The following is a 21,572-nucleotide window of genomic DNA, read 5'->3' as shown; positions in this document are numbered from 1 at the left end:
ATTAAAAAAAGACTGGAACTGGTCACCTAGAAAGAAGGTAAATGAGAGAGGGAACATGAGATACATATACAAAAATAGCGCCTGATCTGCCTTTTGTATACTTCTATTCATCCAGGGCTTTGGAGCTGTGCTTCGGCTCTGCTCCAGCTCCAGGCAAAAACTGCAGCTCCACTGCTCCGGAGCTGCTCCACACTCCAGCTCTGGGCTCCACTCCAAAGCCCTGTATTCATCTGGTCATAATGCAAAAACATGACTTTCAGTTCAGTGCAGACAAGCCCTACAAAAGAAGAAAAGTCCGATAGGAAAGATAGAAGAAACCTTAACATCTGTAACCAAGTAATCAAAAAAAACAAGGTTTTTCTGCCTCTTCCATCACACAACTCTGCATTACTGGGCCAAAAGAAACCTGATGAGGTTCAACAAGGACAAGTGCAGAGTCCTGCATTTAGGCCAGAAGAATCCCATTCACTGTTAGACTAGGGACCAAATGGCTAGGAAGCAGTTCTGCAGAAAAGGACCTAGGGGTTACAGTGGATGTGAAGCTGGATATGAGTCAACAGTGTGCCCTTGTTGCCAAGAAGGCTAATGGCATTTTGGGCTGTATAAGTAGGGGCATTGCCAGCAGATCAAGGGATGTGATCACTCCCCTCTATTCGACATTGGTGAGGCCTCATCTGGAGTACTGTGTCCAGTTTTGGGCCCCACACTACAAGAAGGATGTGGAAAAATTGGAAAAAGTCCAGCGGCGGGCAACAAAAATGATTAAGGGGCTGGAGCACATGACTTATGAGGAGAGGCTGAGGGAACTGGGATTGTTTAGTCTGCAAAAGAGGAGAATGAGGGGGAATTTGATAGCGGCTTTCAACTACCTAAAAGGGGGTTCCAAAGAGGATGGATCTAGACTGTTCTCAGTGGTACCCAATGACAGAACAAGGAGGAATGGTCTCAACTTGCAGTGGGGGAGGTTTAGGTTGGATATTAGGAAAAACTTTTTCACTCAGAGTGGTGAAACACTGGAGTGGATTACCTAGGGAGATGGTGGAATCTCCTTCCTTAGAGGTTTTTAAGGTCAGGCTTGACAAAGCCCTGTCTGGGATGATTTAGTTGGGAATTGGTCCTGCTTTGAGCAGGGGGTTGGATTAGATGACCTCCTGAGGTCCCTTCCAACCCTGATATTCTAGGATTCTATGATTCTAAGATAGTTTCTTCACAACTAACGGCGGTTGAAAAGCCAAGCATAGCAGGTGTCTGAAAACCTCTTCTTTGATGGTTCAGAGTCTGAGGCCAGGTCTACACTACGCGCGAAAATCAATTTTAGATATGCAATTTCAGCTACGAGAATAGCGTAGCTGAAATCGAATATCTAAAATTGATTTACTCACCCGTCTTCACCGCGCAGGATCGATGTCCGCAGCTCGCCATGTCAATTCCGGAACTCCGTTGGTTTTGGTGGAGTTCCGGAATCTATATAAGCGCGCTCAGGGCTCAATATATCCCATCTAGATCAGACGTGATATATCGATCCCCGAGCAATCGATTTTAATGCGCCGATATGGCGCGTAGTCTAGACGTGGCCTGAGGGATCTAAAAGCTTTGACACAGTAGCCTCAGGTTTGGAAATTCTAGAAGACATATCCTTGCGCCACTTCTAATAATGTGAGTAAATATATTTCGTAACCATTTTGGTCACAAAGGAGAAGTGTGGATTCTGAAATTCACTGTAGAACCAAAAAAAGAATCAGAGAATAGGACAGAGGCTGGAATACAGAGTCCTCAGTATTAAAACTTTGGACAGAATTCCTGGTGCTGCTGCATGTAACTCTGGTAACTAGACTAGCCTACATGTTCCAGACTGGTGTACCAAAACTGCTGAAGTATATCAATTTAGAACACTCAAAGAGTTAAAAAAAAAAAAAATCTACATTTATCTTTAAGAGGTAAAATGGGAAAACTTAAGTTACAGCAGAAAGACTAATAAGATTGGTCATGACTGATGAACAGTAAATTGACTGTAAATATTGGTGAAAAATTGGTGCACAAAAGAAATGTACCGTGTCTTAAATAGATGTGCACGAGAGAGACACCAAAAAAATCACAAAATATTTATATAACAGCTTGTAGATCACATTTCAATTATCTTTCTAGGAGAAACAAAGAAAAGATTTGCAGGAAGAGAATCAATGAACTAGTCAGCAGCATAGTTAAACTGTGGAAACAATCTTAAGCCAGGGAGCAAGCCTAGAAGTTGGCCTTAAAAAAGGTTTAATAAATCCAACAAGAAAGGCCACTCATTTATTTTTGCATTCAGATTCCCTTTTTTTTTTTTCCAGTTTATAAAGAAATGGAGGGATTTTACCCCCACACACACAGAAAATAAAAAACAGATGAATTAACTTCCCAAATATTACAAAGTATCACATTTCATTGAGCAGAATGGATTTACCATACTGTGATAAATGATAATCTTTAGACTCTCACATTGACACCATGCCCATTTGGTGATACCTTTCGCACGTATTTTCCCTGCTCTTGAAGTAACTATTGTGTAGAGCAACTGATCTGACCAAAAAAAAAACCTCAGCAATAAGTATGCAACTTCTATTAGCAGTAACTATAAAAATGTAACATGTTCACTTCTAAAGTCCATATTTTAAGTTGTCACCTCCACTGTAACCATGGCACCCAGGATTCACCCCAATTTGAGGCACTGTTATCCTCCTAAAAAGTCTTGTCTCATACTGTTCTCCAAATAGTGTGGATTTCTAATGAGTCTGATTTCGCCCTGCCAGAACATTCCAACATCGCAATGGTCTTAAACAATGCTAAGAATACTCACCAACCAACCAACTTATAAAACGATTTATAAAAAATAAAATAGCACTGGAGACTATTATATGAAAAAGGAATTTGTTTACTCGTGGGAGAAGCATGTACAGAATTTATGTTCGCCGCAGATTTCTTTGCTTCCCCATAGAAAAATTACTTTCTGACAGGGAAGCAAAGGGAAGCCACAAGAGCAGTCATGAAACCTTTCCCAGCAGTGTGTTTCAGGTTCCCAGGGCAACCAGCAGAGAGGTAAATCACTGCAGGGCAGGAGGCAGGACTGGGGAAAGACTGGGCTGATGGTTCCTACCCTGCACACTGGGCTCAGATGCTAGTCCTGGCTGGGCTGGGGAGGACTAGACTTCTTCTTCCCCTGCACAGCATCCAGGGCCAGGTCAGGCCCACCCCTAGATTTCTCGCCCGGCTGCAGGAAGCTCTGCAAACTCCCCCCCTCTCCTCTTTCCTGTACCCGTTGCTGATCAGGGAGCTGCTCCCCCATCAGCCCAACCTCTTGTGCATCCAGACTTCCTCATACACAGACCCTCCTGCCGAGCCTCACCAACACCCACCCACCCACACACACACACACAAACTCAGAACCCCCAATGAATCCCACTCTCCCTGCACCTGGACCACCTCAAGCCACCCAAACCCAGATTCCCACCCAACCGAACCCCACTGCCCCAGCATCTGCACCCCCCTACTGAGCCCCGCACACCCAGATTCCCTTCCCAAGCTCTATCCTCCCTCCCACAGATTTATCCCTCCCCCTCCCCGCTGAGCCCCAACCACCTTCACCTGGACCCCCTGCAGAGTCCCATTACTGTCGCACCCAGAAATCCACAACAAGCCCCAATGCATCCAGATCCCCCACTGCATCTGGATCCTCACTGAACTGCCCACACCCAGACTGCCCCCCACAAAATCCTCTCAATCCACATCTGGATCTCTCACCCTCACCCCTAAGCCCCTCCACACTTAGATCCTGCCTTGCTGAGCCTGCCTGCCCACATGGAGGGGCAGGGCCCTGGCTGTGGCATGGTTGGGTGCAGCCTCACCACTGAGTCTGTATCCGGGGTGGGGGAGACGGGGGAGCTGCCCAGTGATCTTCCACCTCCGTGCGGCCAGTGGCCTGTGCTCCCCAGTGTCATGCTGGAGCCTCTACATTTATTTGACATATAAGCTGCAGAATTTCACAGAATTTTAATTTTTTTGGCGCAGAATGCCCTCAGGAGTAATGTGATACGAGTCCAAGTGTCACTCTGCTTCACAACTTGCAACCATTCAGTAAAGCACTTTTATATCACAAAAGGATATCTCAGCACCATGTAAATGTGTATTAGAAACAATGGTGATTTAATTTTCCAGTTGGATTTTTATGAGGAAATCATTAAAAACAATTTACATTAAAAAACAGGTACTTAGTATATTTACAGTATTCTATGTACAATCCATGGATTTAATAGTAGCTGGAATTACAAAATAAAGTACTTCAGGGGCTTAAGTACCTTCATGCAAGAATTCAATGTAAATTGCTAATGTTTGGAGACAGGGAATGTAATGTTAATTTCTACCCATTGAATTTCTAGAGGACATTTAGGTATCTGTTCTTCAGCAGGGCGCTCTGAATTTAAGAGTATCATGACACTGAGGTAACACGTTCTTAAAGGGCAGTTATAACACTGTGGTAAAATGTTCAAGAGCACTAACTGCTTCTTCTATCATTCTTTTAAGGCCATTTCATCATTACACTCTCTGATGCACATGAGAATGGTAAACACATAACAATAATCTTTAACTATCAAAGTACTGTATCACTTCATATTATTCATAGTAGATGTATATGGTTAAACGTGTATGAGTAACAGAAAGCAAGCATGCATAAACAAAAATGCACTGAATTCTACAGAATACTACAGAATGCAAAATGGGTTACCGAGCCTATTTTGTGTTAGCCAGACCCTGAAGAAACATCAGACACCTCCCTTCCTCCTCTCAAATCCTGAAGAGTCACCATCAACAATGCAGATCTGTTTATTCCTTCATCCCATTTAATCAATAGGTTTTTTTATTTTAATCTCTAAAATTATTTTATCAATGTAAAGTTTTTGCATCCATCAGTTAATCATATTGTTCACTTTGCAAAAGACTTAAAGGTATTCTCTTAGTACATATTTAGCATTTAAAATATTGAACATTTTAAAAATGAAAGCTCCTAATAAATTCGTTATTTATTAGATAATGCTATATCTAAATCTCATTTTTCCAACTAATATTTAGTTCCTCATACAATACCAGCAGAGGGGTGGGGGAGGAAGGTGTTAAGAACCCTATAATGCAACTATAAAAAAAATGAAGTGTGTATGTGCATAAACTACATGGAATTACTCAGGTTACCATCTTCATAGAATACCAGGGTTGGAAGGGGCCTCAGGAGTTCATCTAGTCCAACCCCTGCTCAAAGCAGGACTAATCCCCAGACAGATTTTTGCCTCAGATCCCTAAACGGCCCCCTCAAGGACTGAACTCAAAACCCTGGGTTTAGCAGGCCAATGCTCAAACCACTGAGCTATCCCTCCCCCACAGTAGGCAGCTTAGGCCTTGGCTACACTGATGCTTTACAGCACTGCAACTTTCTCGTTCAGGGGTGTGGAAAAACACACCCCTGAGAGCAGCAAGTTACAGTGCTGTAAAGCGCCAGTGTAAACAGTGCCCCAGTGCTGTAAGCTAATCTCCACGGGGAGGTGGAGTACCTGCAGCACTGGGAGACCTCTCTCCCAGCGCTGGCGCCGTGACCACACTCGCATTTCAAAGCACTGCTGCAGGAGCACTCCTGCGGCAGCACTTGGAAGTTGCAAGCATAGCCATACCCTTAGTGACTTAATTGGAGCACTAGCAATCAATAGACACCCAGCAGTATTGTTGATTTCTCAAATTCTCTCATAGCACTGTAATATTTATCCTATGGATTTAAGAATTCTTTTGGCTCTTCTACTTGGTATTTTGAGAGACACTAGGTGGGTGAGACAGTATCATTTATCAATCTATTTCAATATGATAAAAGATATGGACAGGCAGTATATTTCCCCATTCACAATCCAAATACACAGATTAGGTTATTTTAAATTTAGTGAACGTAGGCTACTACTTTTAAATTAAATCTCTAAAATTTGTATTGCAAGAACAACCAGTTTGATATTTAGTGATAGCACTTTCTATTATACTTTGGGCATGTCATAGCCTACTTTTAACATGTCACATTTAACTACTAGATTTATTAATATCATATTACCATGCACCACATTAAATGTCTGTTGTAGTTAAGAAATAGACATACAAACCAGTCTGGGTATTACATCACTAATAAATAAGTTTTGGGATTTCTCCTATATATCAGCACCAAAAGAAAAGCCTACTGTTGCATTTTACTGGAGTACATCATTGATTTGTGCCTTTTCTCCATGTGTGTTAGTCAGTCTCATTAGGGCTTGCTGGGTGGGGTGGCGGAGAGGGTAACATTAGGGCAACTATGATAGAAAATATTTGTTACCATTTACAAGTGAAGCCATTAAGGAGCTAGGTAACCAATATTTAGCAGAGTAGATGAACGTCTAGAGAAAATGGATACCAAATCAAAGGAACACTGGTACTACAATGATGGGAGATTGTGAAAAGAAAGCAATGTTAGCTACAAAAAAATTTTTTTTAAATTAGACAAGTTAGAAATAGTGATCTTGATCCTGCAGCCAGTTGAGTCCTAATCTTGCAGCCACGGAAATCAAGAGAAGGTTGGCAATTAATTTCAGTGGAAGCAGAATCAAGCCTACTTTCATTTCATTAACTTCTCTCTCTAAGCCAGAACCCAGATTCCTCACAAAAGAATTAATAAATATTAGATAATGGCAACAATTTCATTACTCTTTCCCCTCTCTCACATGCATTACAAAGTATGAAAATGAAAACAAATCCTTATGCGTTTTTAGAAAAAAAAGACCATAACTGTGATGGCATATATTTCATGAAGTTGAAGATTTCTAAAAGGCTAAAATTACTTCAATGCCTGTTTTCAGTCCCAAAGTGATCTACAGGCTACAATTTGGAAATTATGTATTGTTACATAAATGAGAAATATATTTGCCAAAAGAACGTTAGTACTGTTCTTTATGTAATTTTCTTGAAAATACCCATCTTGTTCCATTTCCATGCACCTTCATTGCTTCATATTACTGACTAAGAGGAAAGCATGCATTAAATATTTTTTGAAAATCTCATGCAGATAGAAAGCCACAAAAAATTGAGCTAGCTGAATATTATTTAAAAAAAGAACGAGATGCCTGAGCTGTGTTTAGATTTCTCTGAGGATGCTTGCATAATTTTATCTTCTCTTTCAAAGTAAATAAATTAATGGTTTCTCATTAAGATACATAATATATATATGTGAAGATATCCATAGTTGTCCTCCTCACCTACGCTCAAGATATGAACTCAGCTCCATCAGAACTAACAATGCAAGCCTCTACACAAATTTCAAAGACCCAACATTTATTAAACCTTCAGACAAAAACGTGGCATTTCTCTCCCACTTCCCCATATTACACTGCCCTGGCAATAATCAATCCTAGAATAGAACAGTGACAAAAGTCTGATCTCTTGCAAACCACCGGGATACTTTATAGCGAAGAATAACCAAGTGTGTACTATATTATTTATATACAGAGAAAGAAGGAACACAACTAAGCCAAGAAACCCAGTTTAAAATGAAAATGACAATATTTTCCACACAATTCCTGTTTGTGACAAATGCATACTACGCATAGGTATATGTATAAACTGATCAAATCTGTGTAAATTCATATATTAGTTTACTATAATCATTTCATCATTACTCAACAACCATTTAATTGAAACAAGCCTGTGACGGGATCTGCTTACCTCACACTAGCCCAGACAGGGTTAAGCCCATGGTATTGAAAGCGGAAGTCCTGCCTCCCTGGCAAGACTGGGCATGCGCCAAGTACTCTAGTAGTATAAAGAGAGGGAGACCAGCTCATTCTGGGCTGGAGGCTGCAGGGGAAGGACCTGCCTGGAAGCTCCTGTGGAGGGCCAGCCACAGCCTTTGACTGCACTGGGAATTAAAGCCATCCATGGCCTGCCTGCACCCTGGAGATGACTTGCCCTGCTGAACACAGAGGACCCAACATCTCATGGGAAACCCCAACACAGACTCTGGTAAGAAGTGACCCAGGGAGGGTGATGGAGTGGTACCTCCCACCTGGAGAAACTCAGTGTGTTTCAGAAGGACTCCCCACTGAGTAAGTGGCAAGCTGCTATGCCACTGTTAGGGCCCTGAGCCAGGGCCTGGTGGAGTTGGGTGGGCCAAGGCCCCCCTACTGGGGCTGCCACACCCCATAAGGGGTGCCCCAATGCTACAGGCTCTGGCCACTAGGCCATGTTGCCCTGTGCCAAAGGGCTGCTTTATAGACTGTGACTGATAGGCCATGCTGCCCTGACCCTAGGGGTATAGACCATCACAAAGACCTACAACTAAAAAAAAATTTAAGAACGCTAAAATATGTAGTAACAAAGTAATATCACTGCAAATGTGAGACTGAAAGAAATAAACCACCCACTTACAACTTAGCTAAGTAGCAATGTACTGCCTTCCCCTTGAAATTACAAACTTTACATAAAGCACTATCTAGAAAGATTCTGCATAATACCCTGGTAACTGAGTCCATTCAATTTGCTCTTTTAACAACTATGGCTGAAAAGTTAGAAAAACTTATAGTACAGAAGACTAAACTAAACCAACCAGCCGCTACTAACTATGCTGTATTCCTGTTGCATAAAGTCCAGATTGACCTGCAATAGTCTCTTTATTCACAAAGAAAAAACATCAAGATGGCATTTCACTGCACTCTATTTATAGGCACTTATGCAAATACCAAAACAATACATCATACATAGCCAAGGAGGTGTTATTTTCAATCAAGTCACTTATATGTCAAATTATATGCTGAATAGTCAATATACATGTATGACAAGTATTAGATTTATTATGCAGGTGGTGTTGGTGACCTGTGATATATAGGATGATCTGGTAGTTCCTTCTGGCCATAAACTCTATGACAGTGGTCCCCAGCGTGGTGCTCGCAGGGGCATCTTAATGTGCCCCCGTCTTGGCCCCCGGGAGAGCACCCACTGATATGCTGCCGAATTTCAGTGACATTTCGGTGAGGACGCCTCTCTATGACGACACTTGTCGCCAACAAGTGACGTCATCAAGAGGCGTCGCTGCCGAAATTCGGCGGCATTTCGGCAGGTGCTCCACTGCTGCAGTGGTCCTCTGTCTGGCACTCACCAGACAAAAAGGTTGGGGATCACTGCTCTATGACATCACTAATTCCTTTAGTATCCTGTGTTTATAATTATTTTGCAAGTTAAATATATACAAAAATTCTTAATGGAAATAACAAAATTTGCACAAAATCACCCAGGCAAACTCATGATCTTATAACTGAAAAGAAACCTCGACCTCCCCACCCCTATCTGTTTCTGTTTTTTGTCTTCTCTTGCCATTTCACGTCTAATCTCTTTGATTTAGGTCAAATATCTAGATCTCTGACCCAAACAACATATTTTGGGAATTTAATAATCATTCCATAAATAGTTAAGACAAGAGGAATTATGTCATAAATGGTGACTGGGGACATTAAGTCTGGTAATACTCTTACCGACAGTAACAAAAAGGTAAATTATTAATTTAAAAGTATACTTTGTAAAAGTATAAAAAACAAAGGGCATGGGCTTCTTGTCCCTCTAGCCACTATGGTTCCTGTTAACATTAATAGGAATTACATAGTGCAACAATGTAAAGAACAAACTGGTCAATCCTAATAATATGTATTAGGAATATATAACACTACAGTAACCCTGTGGTGGGAATTCACTCCTGGGGCTCTGCTGCTTTAAGTCACGCAAACAGTGTGTGGGTGGTTGTTTTCGGTTGTTGTTTTTTGTTTTTTTTGGTTAAATGGTACCTGCAGCACCCAGCAAGTACATTATATTTTATATACTAGAGGAACAAAATATTTATTTTCCAAGTGCAGTTGTCCAATATCATTCCAGGACATGCAATAACTGCAGAAACAATCTGAAGTTTAAAATCTTATATGCCATCCAAGCCCAGCGCTAATAGGTAAAAGTGGCATGAGCAATCTTTGCAGATCACCACTAATCTGCCATTTTCAGAATGGTGACACAATTCTAGCCCTATTTCTTCCAGTCCAAAGACAAAAAGATAGTACTTTTTTTTCCTAGATCATTTTTTAAAGAAAAATCACTTAATTGGCTCCAGGCCACAGACTCAAGCCAACTTCCAGAGAATCTTCTTTTGGTTCCAACATTTAGAGCATGTTTTTGGTACTCTCTCTTTGTGGGGTCCCTTCCCACTTCACTACATCTTTCTCTAACCTATCCCATTTTTAACATCCTTTTTGTAAGGTACAGGCCATACTTCAGAGTTAAAACTTACAAAACGTGCATTTTGTACAGACAAATTCTCTCCTATCATGTAAATATCAGCCACCATACATACATATTTTATAGCAGGACCCACACTGACAACCCCCATGCCAAGTTCCTGCCCAATGTGATTTGAAACAGCCACACTATACCATGTAATAACAGAGCCTATTAAGTCAATTCTATGAAGAAACTCCACTGCCTGATCAATAATTTTTTCCAAACAAAACCTCAACACCACCACTATCTTTAAAATCTCAAAATGCAAAGGCTACAATAGATTTCCAATCAAAAATTGAAGGTTTCTTGGCACTAGAAACCAGATTTTTTTTCAGCATGAATTCAAATGCCAACAAAGGGACAAAAGTGTTTTTTTTTCTCTTTTAGCAAAAGCTTTGCAAACCAAGCAGCTTACACTATTAAAGACTTGATAAGCATTCTGTAACATTAACAGATTTGACATTCTTTGTAAGATTTAGAAAACGCTAATTCACATTACATTTCAACTGGAGGTGATTTAATGAAAAGCAGGATTCATAATGGAAACACTAAGATCATGAACTGTAAAAATCCAACAAGTGTGACTATGATAAAAAACGAAATGCTGCAAAACCATTAATTTAAAGTCTTGTATGCCTACCAATCCCAGTGTTAAAAAGGCAAGAAGCACAAGCAATGTAGAAGATCATTAGTGGTCACTTGAGGGGTGACACAATCTAGCCCTATATCTTCCCACCCAAAGACAAAAACATGATATTTCTCTCTAATTTTAAATAAAAAAATTACTTATTGGCTCTCATTTACCCAACAGGCTCACCCTCCGCAGGCCGTCATTTTTCGGCTGGTAAGCAGCCCCTGCTGAAATCAGCAAACCAGGTCTTGCAGCTCAACTAGGGCCCGATTCTGCTCTCACGGATTTCGATAATAGTTTGCCCATAGACTTCAATGAGAGCAGAAAACGGAGGTGGGAATGCAGAGGGAAACGACACCCAGGTGCCTCTTGTGTCCCTTCCTGCACCGATAAGTGGCAAGGATAACTCTACTGAAGGAGATGTGCAGTGGCCTCTACTGGTGCATGTAAGATGCCCAAGGCTGTCCCGCTCTCACAAGTGGAACGGATCTTCCCAGAGCTGGGAAAAGGTGCCCGTAAATGCCCAGCCCGGACCAACCGCCGTGACCTTTCCAAAGCCGCGGGGCTACCGTTCCCCGCCCTCAGCGAGCCGCCTGCCCGGCCGGCCGCATTCGCCCCTTCCCTCCAGCGCGCGGGCGGAGCGGTCACCCAGGGCAGCCCCTGCGCGCCGCGCCAGGCCACTACTGCAGAGCCCCCCCACGCGCGCCTGGGCGCAACCTCCGCGCGGCGCGGAGCCCCTCTGCCCGCCAGCTCCCCCACACACACCGCCGTCGCGCGCTGCCACAGGGGCTGGCCTGACTGGTTACCTGCGGGGCTCTGCGAGCTGCTCCTGGCGGCGGCTCTGGCCGCGTCCGGCTGCCCTAGGAGCAGGGCGATCCACAGGGAACCTAGGAGCCGCCTGGCTCCCCGCGCCGCCATCGCTCGGAGCCCGGCAGCCGGGCACCCAGCAGCAGCTGCCCCTCCCCCGGGGGCTTCTCCGACCGGACAGGCTCCGCTCGCCCTTAACCAGGCGCTGCGTCTGCGGCGGCCTGAGGAGAGGGCTGCCCTGGTCGGGCTCCGGGGGGCGAGCGCCGTCCGTGCAGAGAGGCCAGGGCGGCAAGTCACTCCATCGCGGGCCGGTCCCGGCGCCAGGCTTCGCGTCTCCTGCACACAGCAAGGGGGGCATTCGCCGCGCTCCGCCCCCAACCACCGCCGCCCGTGCGCATGCGCCAAACGCACTTCTCTCCTCTCTGCCCCTTACCAGCGCGAGGCGGCGCGCTCCTGCGACTGCCAACAGCCGGGGGCGCGCGCGGAACGCCACCTTCCCCCGCCCCCGCAAAGAATCCCACACTCCGCCTGGAGAGAGAGAAAACGCGGCGCGAAGGGGGCGGCAGGGAAACCCGGAGAGGGGCCGTCGAGGGGATAGTACGGCCGGGTCCCGCGGGAGCCGCTCCTAGCTGGGCAGAGGGCCCCAGACAGGGGTGTGAGGGGCCACCGGGCCCTGCTGGTGCAGGAACAGCGTCTGCTCCTCTACAGCCCCCCCCACTGGTCCACTACACGCCTCCCCTCCCTCCTGGTCCTCTGCATTCAGGGCCGGCTCCAGGCACCAACCAGCTTATCGAGCCCAGGTGGACTCTTGTACACGGGGACATTATAATAGGGTAAAGGTGTAGTTCAAAATATTTTGCTATGGACTATGTATATTTTTGCACTTTTAACTAGATAGCAGCACTCAATTTTGTGGAATTGAGCAATAGTTTAGAAAATTTATTGTTCAGTTTGATTAATAATCTGCTTTATAACACTTGCCAGGTAATCTGCATGTTCTCAATTTAGTCATCTTCATACTAAAATGAGAGTATTCCTGAATTTTTTTCGGTTGTCCTTTGAGAAACTGAAGAATGAAACACTTTCTGGGTACGGTAAGGTTATATAGCACTGTGATCACAATGTTGGATGGTTACAAGGGGTAACCAATTACTAAAGCTAAATGTATTGGTACAAATACTGTTATGTAAAGATATAAAACTTGGTTCACTGTTTATATTTTGTTCAGGGTTATGGGGAGAAAAAGGTAACTTTGTACTCCTAATAATTACTAGGGCTGTCAAGGGATTTAAAAATGAATCACGATTAATTGCACGATTAATCACATTGTTAATAATAGAATACCATTTAATTATTTTGGATGTTTTCTACATTTTGATTTCAGTTACAACACAGAATACAAAGTGTACTCTGCTCACTTTATATTTATTACAAATATTTGCACTGTAAAAAACAAATAGTGTATTCAATTCACCTAATATAAGTACTGTAGTGCAATCTCTTTATCATGAAAGTTGAACTTACAAATGTTGAATTATGTACAAAATAATGACATTCAAAAATAAAACAAATGTATAACATTAGAGCCTACAAGTCCACTCAGTCCTACTTCAGCCAATTGCTCAGACAAACAAGTTTGGTAACATTTGCTGGAGATAATAATGCCCACTTCTTGTTTTCAATGTCACCTCAAAGTGAGAACAGGCGTTCACATGGCACTGTTTGAACCAGCATCTCAAGATATTTATGTGCCAGATGTGTTAAAGAGTCCACTGTCCCTTCATGCTTCAGCCGCCATTCCAGAGGATATGTATGCATGCTGATGCCTGGTTCTGCTCGATAACAATCCAAAGCAGAGCAGACTGATGCATGTTCATTTTCATCATCTGAGTCAGATGCCACCAGCAGAAAGCTGATTTTCATTTTTGGTCGTTTGAGTTCTGTAGTTTCCGCACATGAGTGTTGTTCTTTAAGACTTCTAAAAGCATGCTCCACACCTCTTCGCTCTCAGATTTTGGACGGCACTTCCGACTCTTAAACCTTGGGTCAAGTGCTGTAGCTCTTTTTAGAAATCTCACATTGGTACCTTTGTTACATTTTGTCAGATCTTCAGTGACAGTGTTTGTAAATCAAACAACATGTGCTGGGTCATCATCAGAGACTGCTATAACATGAATTATATGGCAGAATGCGGGTAAAATAGCAGGGGACATACAATTCTCCGACCCAAGGAGTTCAGTCACAAATGTAATTAATGCACTTTTTTTTTTTTTTAATGAACATCATCAGCATGAAAACACCACCTCTGGAATGGTGACTAAAGAATGAAGGCGTATACAAATGTTTAGCATGTCTGGCACATAAATACCTTGCAACACCAGCTACAAAAATGCCATGTGAACACCTGTTCTCACTTTCAGATGACACTGTAAATAAGAAGCAAGCAGCAATATCTCCCCTGAATGTAAAGAAACTTGTTTTAGCAATTGTCTGAACAAAAGAAGTAGGACTGAGAGGAGTTGTAGGCTCTAAAGTTTTACTTAACTGCCCTCAAAAACAAAACAAAATCTATATTTGTAAGTTACACTTTCACAATAGGGATTGCACTACAGTACTTGTATGAGGTGAATTGTAAAAATAGTATTTTTACAGTGCAGATATTTTAATCAAAAATATAAAGTGAGCTCTGTACACTATGTATTCTGTAATAGAAATCAATATATCTGAAAATATAGAAAAACATTCAAAAATATTTAACAAATTTTAATTCATATTCTGTTTAACATTGTGATTCATTTTCTTAATTGCAGTTAATTTTGAGTTAATTGCATGAGTTAACTCTGACAGCCCTAATAATTACTTTGGGTGAGGGGGGGAATATCGGAGTATTTCTATTTATAAATAAATTCTTCCTGAGCACCGTAGGACCTGCTCCATTCTCTCCATATTAACACATAGTAACACTGATTATATCATTTGAGGCATCCACAATGAATTATATTAATTTATAGGTGAGGTTGGTAGTACTGCCTGTTAAGGTTGACCAACACTTCCCATAAGATCCTGTTTTCAGTTGCTCAGACCTTTGTCAAACTAACTATTTGGAAGAAATTTTCCATGCCAGCTGTCTCCTTCAAGCAAAATTTTTCTGGAAGACTTAGTGAAAATGGTTTAGCTGTTTCAGAAAATGAGGCTAGGGGACAATAAGTTGTTTTGCCAATGTAAGACACTCTAGTGCCCCCATACTTTGGAGAAGGGACTTCTAATTTCATAGAATATTAGTATAGGAAGAGACCTCAGGAGGTCATCTAGTCCAATCCCCTGCTAAAAGCAGGACCAACACCAACTAAATCATCCCAGATAGGACTTTGTCAAGCCAGGCCTTAAAAACCTCTAAGGGTGGAGATTAGACCACTTCCCTAAGTAACCCATTCCAGTGCTTCACCACCCTCCTAGTGAAATAGTGTTTCCTAATATCCAACATAGACCGCCCCCACTGCAACTTGAGACCATTGTTTCTTGTTCTGTCATCTGCCATCACTGAGAACAGCCGAGCTCCATCCTCTTTGGAACCCCTCTTCAGGTAGTTGAAGGCCACTATCAAATCCCCCTTCGCTCTTCTCTTCTGCGGACTAAATAACCCCAGTTCAGGAATCTTCCTTTTACCGTCCTTGTGACACTCCACCCAAATTATACAGCTTTGAAAGACTGCAGTTTTCACATACTCAAATTGCTAGAGCTTTGCAGTTTAATTCCACAAAGGTTTCATCTGCTCTGAGCACACCCCAGTGCAGAGCTGCAGGGGGTTAAGCAGGACTTTCCCTGCAATCACAGTTCTGGGCTGCTCAGAGCTTTGCTGGATCTGGGCACAGGAACTTAGACCAGGGAACCAGTCTCTTCTATGCTCTAAATGTCCCACTTACTGATGCCTAGGCAGCATAGATCAATAAGCTGTCTGAATTAAATACAGGACCTGAGGAAGAGACAGTAAATTTGAACAAAGAGCCTGGAAGGGGAAGAAGGAAACTGGGAGCTGGAAAAGGGGAGACTAGCTAGGTAGGCAAGGAGATTGGGAGATGGGAGAGGCAGAGGGGGTTGGAGACTGGGACTGGGAGCCTGTGAATGGGGAGATCAGGTGAGAAGCTGGGGAGGAGACAGAATGAGTGGTTTAGGGGGAAGGAGGTGGGGGGTGGGGACTGCCAAGACAAGGAGCCAGGGTGTGGGGCAGAACTAGGACTTGCTGGGCAAAGAGAATGAGATAAGGATCTGGGTGGGAGGCTAAACAAGAAGCCCAGGGAGGGAAACTGGTAATGGGAGCCAGGGGATGGTGAAGGTGAGGATGGACGTAATAGGGTTACCAGATGTCCCGATTTTTATAGGGACAGTCCTGATTTTCTGTGTCTTTTTTTCTTATATATAGGCTTCTACTATCCCCCCCATCTCCATCCCAATTTGTCACACTTGCTGTCTGGTCACCCTAGGAGGTAGACAAATGAGATGAAGAGCCAGCAGGGGTAACTGGGACCACTTGGAGGAGGAGACTAAAGCCAGATCTCAAAATGTAAATGTAAATGGAGAATTATCCTTGAGTGGGTGTGTTTTTAAGTGGTTTCCTCCAGGGATCAGTTCATGGCCCTATGTTCACATTTTTATCAATACCCTGGAAGAAAACAAAGTCATTACTGATAAATTTTGCAGTTGATAGAAAGACAGGGGGAATGATACATAAGAACAGCCATACTGGTTCAGATCAAAGGTTCATCTAGCCCCATATCCTGTCTTCCAACAATGGCCAATGGCAGGTGCCCCAGAGTTAATGAACAGAACAGGTAACCATCAAGTGATCCAAATAATGAGGAGGACACGTCATTGATACAGAGCTGGGTGCAAGCACACATTGTGCATTTTACTACAGCCAAATATGAAGTTATACCTCTAGGAACAAAGAATGTTGACCACATTTACAGCATGGGGGACTCTATTTGGAAGCAGCGACTCCAAAATGGACTTGTGGGTGATGCTGGATAATCATGAGTTTCAGTGCAATGTTGTGGCCAAAAAGACTAATGTAATCCTTGAACGTATAAACAGGGGACTCTTGAGTAGGAATAGGGAGGTTTTATTAGTTCTTAACCAGAGACTGGGGCTAATCAGGAAGACCAGGGCTTCAAAAAGCCCGCTGCTAAGCGACCGGGAGTGGCTAACAGGGGAGTTTTGTGAGGGAGTTTACAGAGGGTGGGGGGGGGCTAGATACACTTTACATTCCTTAAATGTCTTTAAACCAAAAGCCTAAATCACCCCCTAATAAAAACAAAAACAGCAAACGAACAAGCTTCAGGAGTAAAAAGAGAATGCAGGCAGAAGCCCAGCAACAGAGTGGGCATGTCAAGGCTGATTTCCCACTCTGGCATTTTGAGTGCAGAAGGTGGGGGCCCGCAAGGATTCTAAAAATTAATACTGGCCACTCCAAGCTTGTGTAAAACTTCCAAGGATACAGCTTTTCTCTGACCTTGGGTGGTGGCAGCATCTACCCATCCAAGTGCAAAAAAATCCCTATGAGAACCCAGGAATGACCACTTGGAAATTCCTTTCTGTGGGGTACCCTCAAGCCCCTTCACCCCAACTCCAGGGAAGAGCTGAGAAAGAAAAAAAAGAAAATCAGCTGTTGCCACCAGCTAATTAAATGTGCACAAACCACTTAGGACACACAAATCCAATCCTGTTCTTAAAAAGGTAAGTTTTATTAATAACAAAAGGAAAGAAAATACACCTAAAAACTCAGACTATTGCTAGATTTTAAAAGAACCACTTCTAAGGATTAAGTATCAAAATGACTTTCTTGAAGTCCAGCTTAAAGGTTACAAGCAAAACAAAAGCACCTGGGGTTAGTATAGAGGAGTCCACAAGCCATACAGAAATAAAAGAGATAAACCTAATCATGTCTTCCTAGACATTTCCTGATCTACTTACATATCTGGGGTTTCAAATGAATAGTTTCTAGGTATGATCTGATGATTTTTTCATACCTGGCTCAAAGCTTCTTACAGCATTGCTGCTCTGTTTCTTCTCCAGGAGAACAACCACAGACAAACAAAAGGGGAGTCTTGTTTGAATTTTTGAAAGTTCTAGCCTTCCCATTGGCTCTTTTTGCCAGGTGCCCACTCAGTTCCTTTTACCTATGCATGCAATCAGACTTTTTAGCCCTTTACAGGTAAAGCAAGTAGAGAAAAGCTACTAAAAGGGATTTTGTAGCTAACTGGCCGGCTGGATGTCCATAAAAGGGAGCTACCCCACCCACTGCATTTATCACAGGGGGCTATCCAAAGCAGCATGTATGATTACTTGCCCTATAGGCAGGTGGCATGTGTATGCATTTGGTGTAAGGAGCTCCTGGCCCTCAGAGACCGTGTATGGGCTTTGGAGACCAGAGCTGCTGAACCTGAGGAGCTAAGGGAGGCAAAGGGGAATGCAGATGAGACTTTTCAGGACACAGTAGAATGGTCCCATCTCTAGTCTGACAATCTCTGTGCTGTTGAGTAGGATGAAAGTCTCAGGGAAGGAGAACATCCATCTGGAACAGAGGGAAGTGATCCCATAGGTAGGATGTATCTATTGGGTTTCCGGGAAGTGGGCGGGCAGAGCCCGCCCACTGCTAAAGGATCCTCCCCCAGCCTAAGGGGAGGACCCACAGGACCACAGAAGCCCACTGATTACGGGGGACAACTAATAAAAGAACAGGGACGGGAGTGTGGTCAGAGGGTCATAAGAAGGGAGCCTGACGGGCAATAGGTAGGATGTAGTAGGGTGGTTACCCGCTCCTGCCTGAGGGGTTTAAAACAGCCCTGGAGGAGGGTTGTGGAAGGGCTAATTGGGAGGAAGCAGGCTCAGCTGGGGCCAAACCTCAATCAGGGGCCAGCTGGCCCTATAAAGGCTTGAGCCAGGAGCTCAAGCAGATAGTCTTTGTGTTGAGGGAGAAAAGTTTCAGTCTTGTCTTGTCTCTCTGCAGGGAGCTTAACTAGGTATCTGGAGTGGAGCAGGGTTAGGGAAAGGCCAAGGGAGCTGGAGAGCTCTGGCCTAGGAAAGCCTCAGGCTGCAGGCCTGGTAAGGCCTATTAGGCACTGGGTTGCAGAGGCAGTGGGTCCAAACCCCTTTGCCTATGATGAGTGGCTGATACTGCAGTCTGCCCTAGTGAACAGGGGCTAGATGGAGACTGGGCAGTAGCCAAGACTGAGGCAAAGTGGGGATAGTGGGTGGAGGTTCCCCTGGGAGGGGGAGACCCAGAACTGTGGGGGTACTGCCAGGGGGCAGCACCCGGTTAAAGGGGCACCAGGGTTCTGGGAGGGAGATGGGGGCTAGCAGTGGTAGCAAATCACCGGCTGACAAAGGGTGTTCCTGGGTCAAAGAGCTAATTCCCATAGACAACCAGCAGGAGGTGCCACAGGGTGAGTCCTGCACATTTATATGGGACCATCCTTCCAGACAACATTGTGGTATCCTCTCGCACTGAGGATACCTCTCTGGGGGAGGGAACTCCAGTTTTTCAGAAGAGACAGGTATTAGTCTTGGGCAATTCAATCATTAGAAACAAAGATAGCTGGGTTTGTCATGACTGGGAGAACTGCATGTCACATACCTGCCTGGTGTGAAGGCTTTGAACCTCTCAAGACCTCTAGATAGACTTATGTGTCGTGCTGGGGAAGAGCTGGTGGTCGAAGTACATGTAGGTACCAATGACATAGGGAAGGATAGGAGAGAAGTATTTAGACTGCTAGGTAAGAGACTGAAGTCCAGAACCTCTAGCATTCTCTGAAATAAGTGACAAAGTCCTGTAGCACCTTCTAGACTAACAGACGTATTGGAGCATAAGCTTTCATGGGTGAATACTCACTTTGTCAAGTAAAAAAGCTTATGCTCCAATACGTCTGTTAGTCTAGAAGGTGCCACAGGACTCTATCGCTTTTTACGGATCCAGACTAACACAGCTATCCCTCTGATATTTGATTCCCTGAAATGCTTCCAGTTCCACGTGCAGGGCCAGTTAGACAGGCAGAACTGCGGGATCTCAATGCATGGATGAGACAATGGTGTAGGGAGAAGGGGGTTTGATTTATTAGGAATTAAGGAAACTTTTGGGAAAGGGTGAACCTATATAGGAAGGACGGGCTCCACCTAAACCAAAATGGAACCAGATTGCTGGCACTTAAAATTATAAAGGTTGTTGAGCAGTTTTTTTAAACTAAGGGCTGGGGGAAAGCTGACAGGTGCAGAAGAGCATGTGGTTCAGACAGACATCCCTCAGGGGAGAATCTATTAATGGAGATTCTCTATGTCCTAGTAAGGAGAAGATGGAAGATGATAAAATACAGGTAGGGTCTGATGAGAACCAGTCAAATGAAAAGAAGTCCCATTCAATTAAATCATATAATGGCAGACACCTAAAAAGTGACAAGTTTTTAAAGTGCTCATATACCAGTGCTAGAAGTCTAAATAATAAGATGGGTGAACTAGAGTGCCTTGTATTAAATGAGGATATTGATATAACAAGCACCACAGAAACTTGGAATGAGGATACTCGATGGGACACAGTAATACCAGGGTACAAGATATATCAGAAGGACAGAACAGGTCATGCTGGTGGGAGAGTGGCACTATATCTGAAAGAAAGCATAGAATCAAATGAAGTAAAAATCTTAAATGAACCGAACTGTACCATAGGATCTCTATGGATAGTAATGCCATACTCAAATAATAAGAATATAGCAGTAGGGATATATTACCAACCACCTCATAAGGATGATGATAGTGACTGAAATGCTCAGGGAGATTAGAGAGGCTATTAAAATTAAACTCAATAATGGAAATTTCAACTATCCCCATACTGACTGGGTACATGTCATTTCAGAACGGGATACAGAGATAGTTTCTTGATACCTGAAATGACTGCTTCTTGGGAGCAGCTAATCCTGGAACCCACAAGAGGAGAGGCAATTCTTGATTTAGTCCTAAGTGAAGCACAAGATCTGGTCCAAAAGGTGAATATAGCTGAACCACTTGGTTATAGTGACAATAATATAAATTGATTCCCCATCACAGGGATGGGAAAAACCACAGCAGCCCGACACGGTAGCATTTAATTTCAGAAAGAGGAACTACACAAATGAGGATGTTAGTTAAACAAATTAAAAGGTACAGTGACAAAAGTGAAATCCCTGCAAGCTGCATGGAAACTTTAGAGACACCATAACAGAGGCTCAACTTAAATGTATACACCACATTAAAAGACACAGTAAGAGAACCAAAAGATTGCCACCATGGCTAAACAAAGTAAAAGAAGCAGTGAGGCAAAAAGGCATCCTTTAAAAAATGGAAGTTAAATCCTAGTGAGGAAAATAGAAAGGAGCATAAACTCAGGCAAATGAACTGTAAAAATATAATTAGGAAGGCCAAAAAAGAATTTGAAGAACAGCTTGCCAAAGACTCAAAGTAATAGCACATTTTTTAATGTACATCAGAAGCAAGAAGCCTGCTAAACAATCAGTGGGGCTACTAGATGATTGAGATGCTAAAGGAGCACTCAAGAATCAGGCCGCTGAGGAGAAACTAAATGAATTCTTTGCATTGTTCTTCATGCCTGAGGATGTGAGGAATATTCCCAAACCTGAGCTATTCTTTTTAGGTGACAAATCTGAGGAATTGTCCCAGATTGAGGTATCAGAGGAGATTTTGGAACAAATTGAAAAACTAAACATAAGAAGTCACCAGGATCAGATGGTGTCAAGGCTGAATG

At 43.3% G+C, this 21,572-nt stretch overlaps 1 protein-coding gene across 9 annotated transcripts in view; it reads right to left on the bottom strand.

The window, feature by feature from the left end:
* The window catches only part of NEO1 (neogenin 1), a 477,222-nt gene extending 465,320 nt beyond the window's left edge, over window positions 1-11,902 (bottom strand). For all 9 annotated transcript variants that reach the window (XM_075069482.1, XM_075069491.1, XM_075069483.1 and 6 more), the window contains exon 1: window positions 11,785-11,902. In XM_075069482.1, the coding sequence (XP_074925583.1) occupies window positions 11,785-11,896 (112 nt within the window). In that variant the 5' untranslated portion in view covers window positions 11,897-11,902. The remainder of the gene's footprint in view (window positions 1-11,784) is intronic.
* Between the last annotated feature and the right edge of the window lie 9,670 nt (window positions 11,903-21,572).

Source organism: Chelonoidis abingdonii, chromosome 9, assembly GCF_003597395.2.
Source record: "Chelonoidis abingdonii isolate Lonesome George chromosome 9, CheloAbing_2.0, whole genome shotgun sequence".
Lineage (NCBI taxonomy): Eukaryota > Metazoa > Chordata > Testudines > Testudinidae > Chelonoidis > Chelonoidis abingdonii.
The sequence above is the reverse complement of the archived record's forward strand: the minus strand, read 5'-3'. Positions and strand labels throughout refer to the sequence as shown.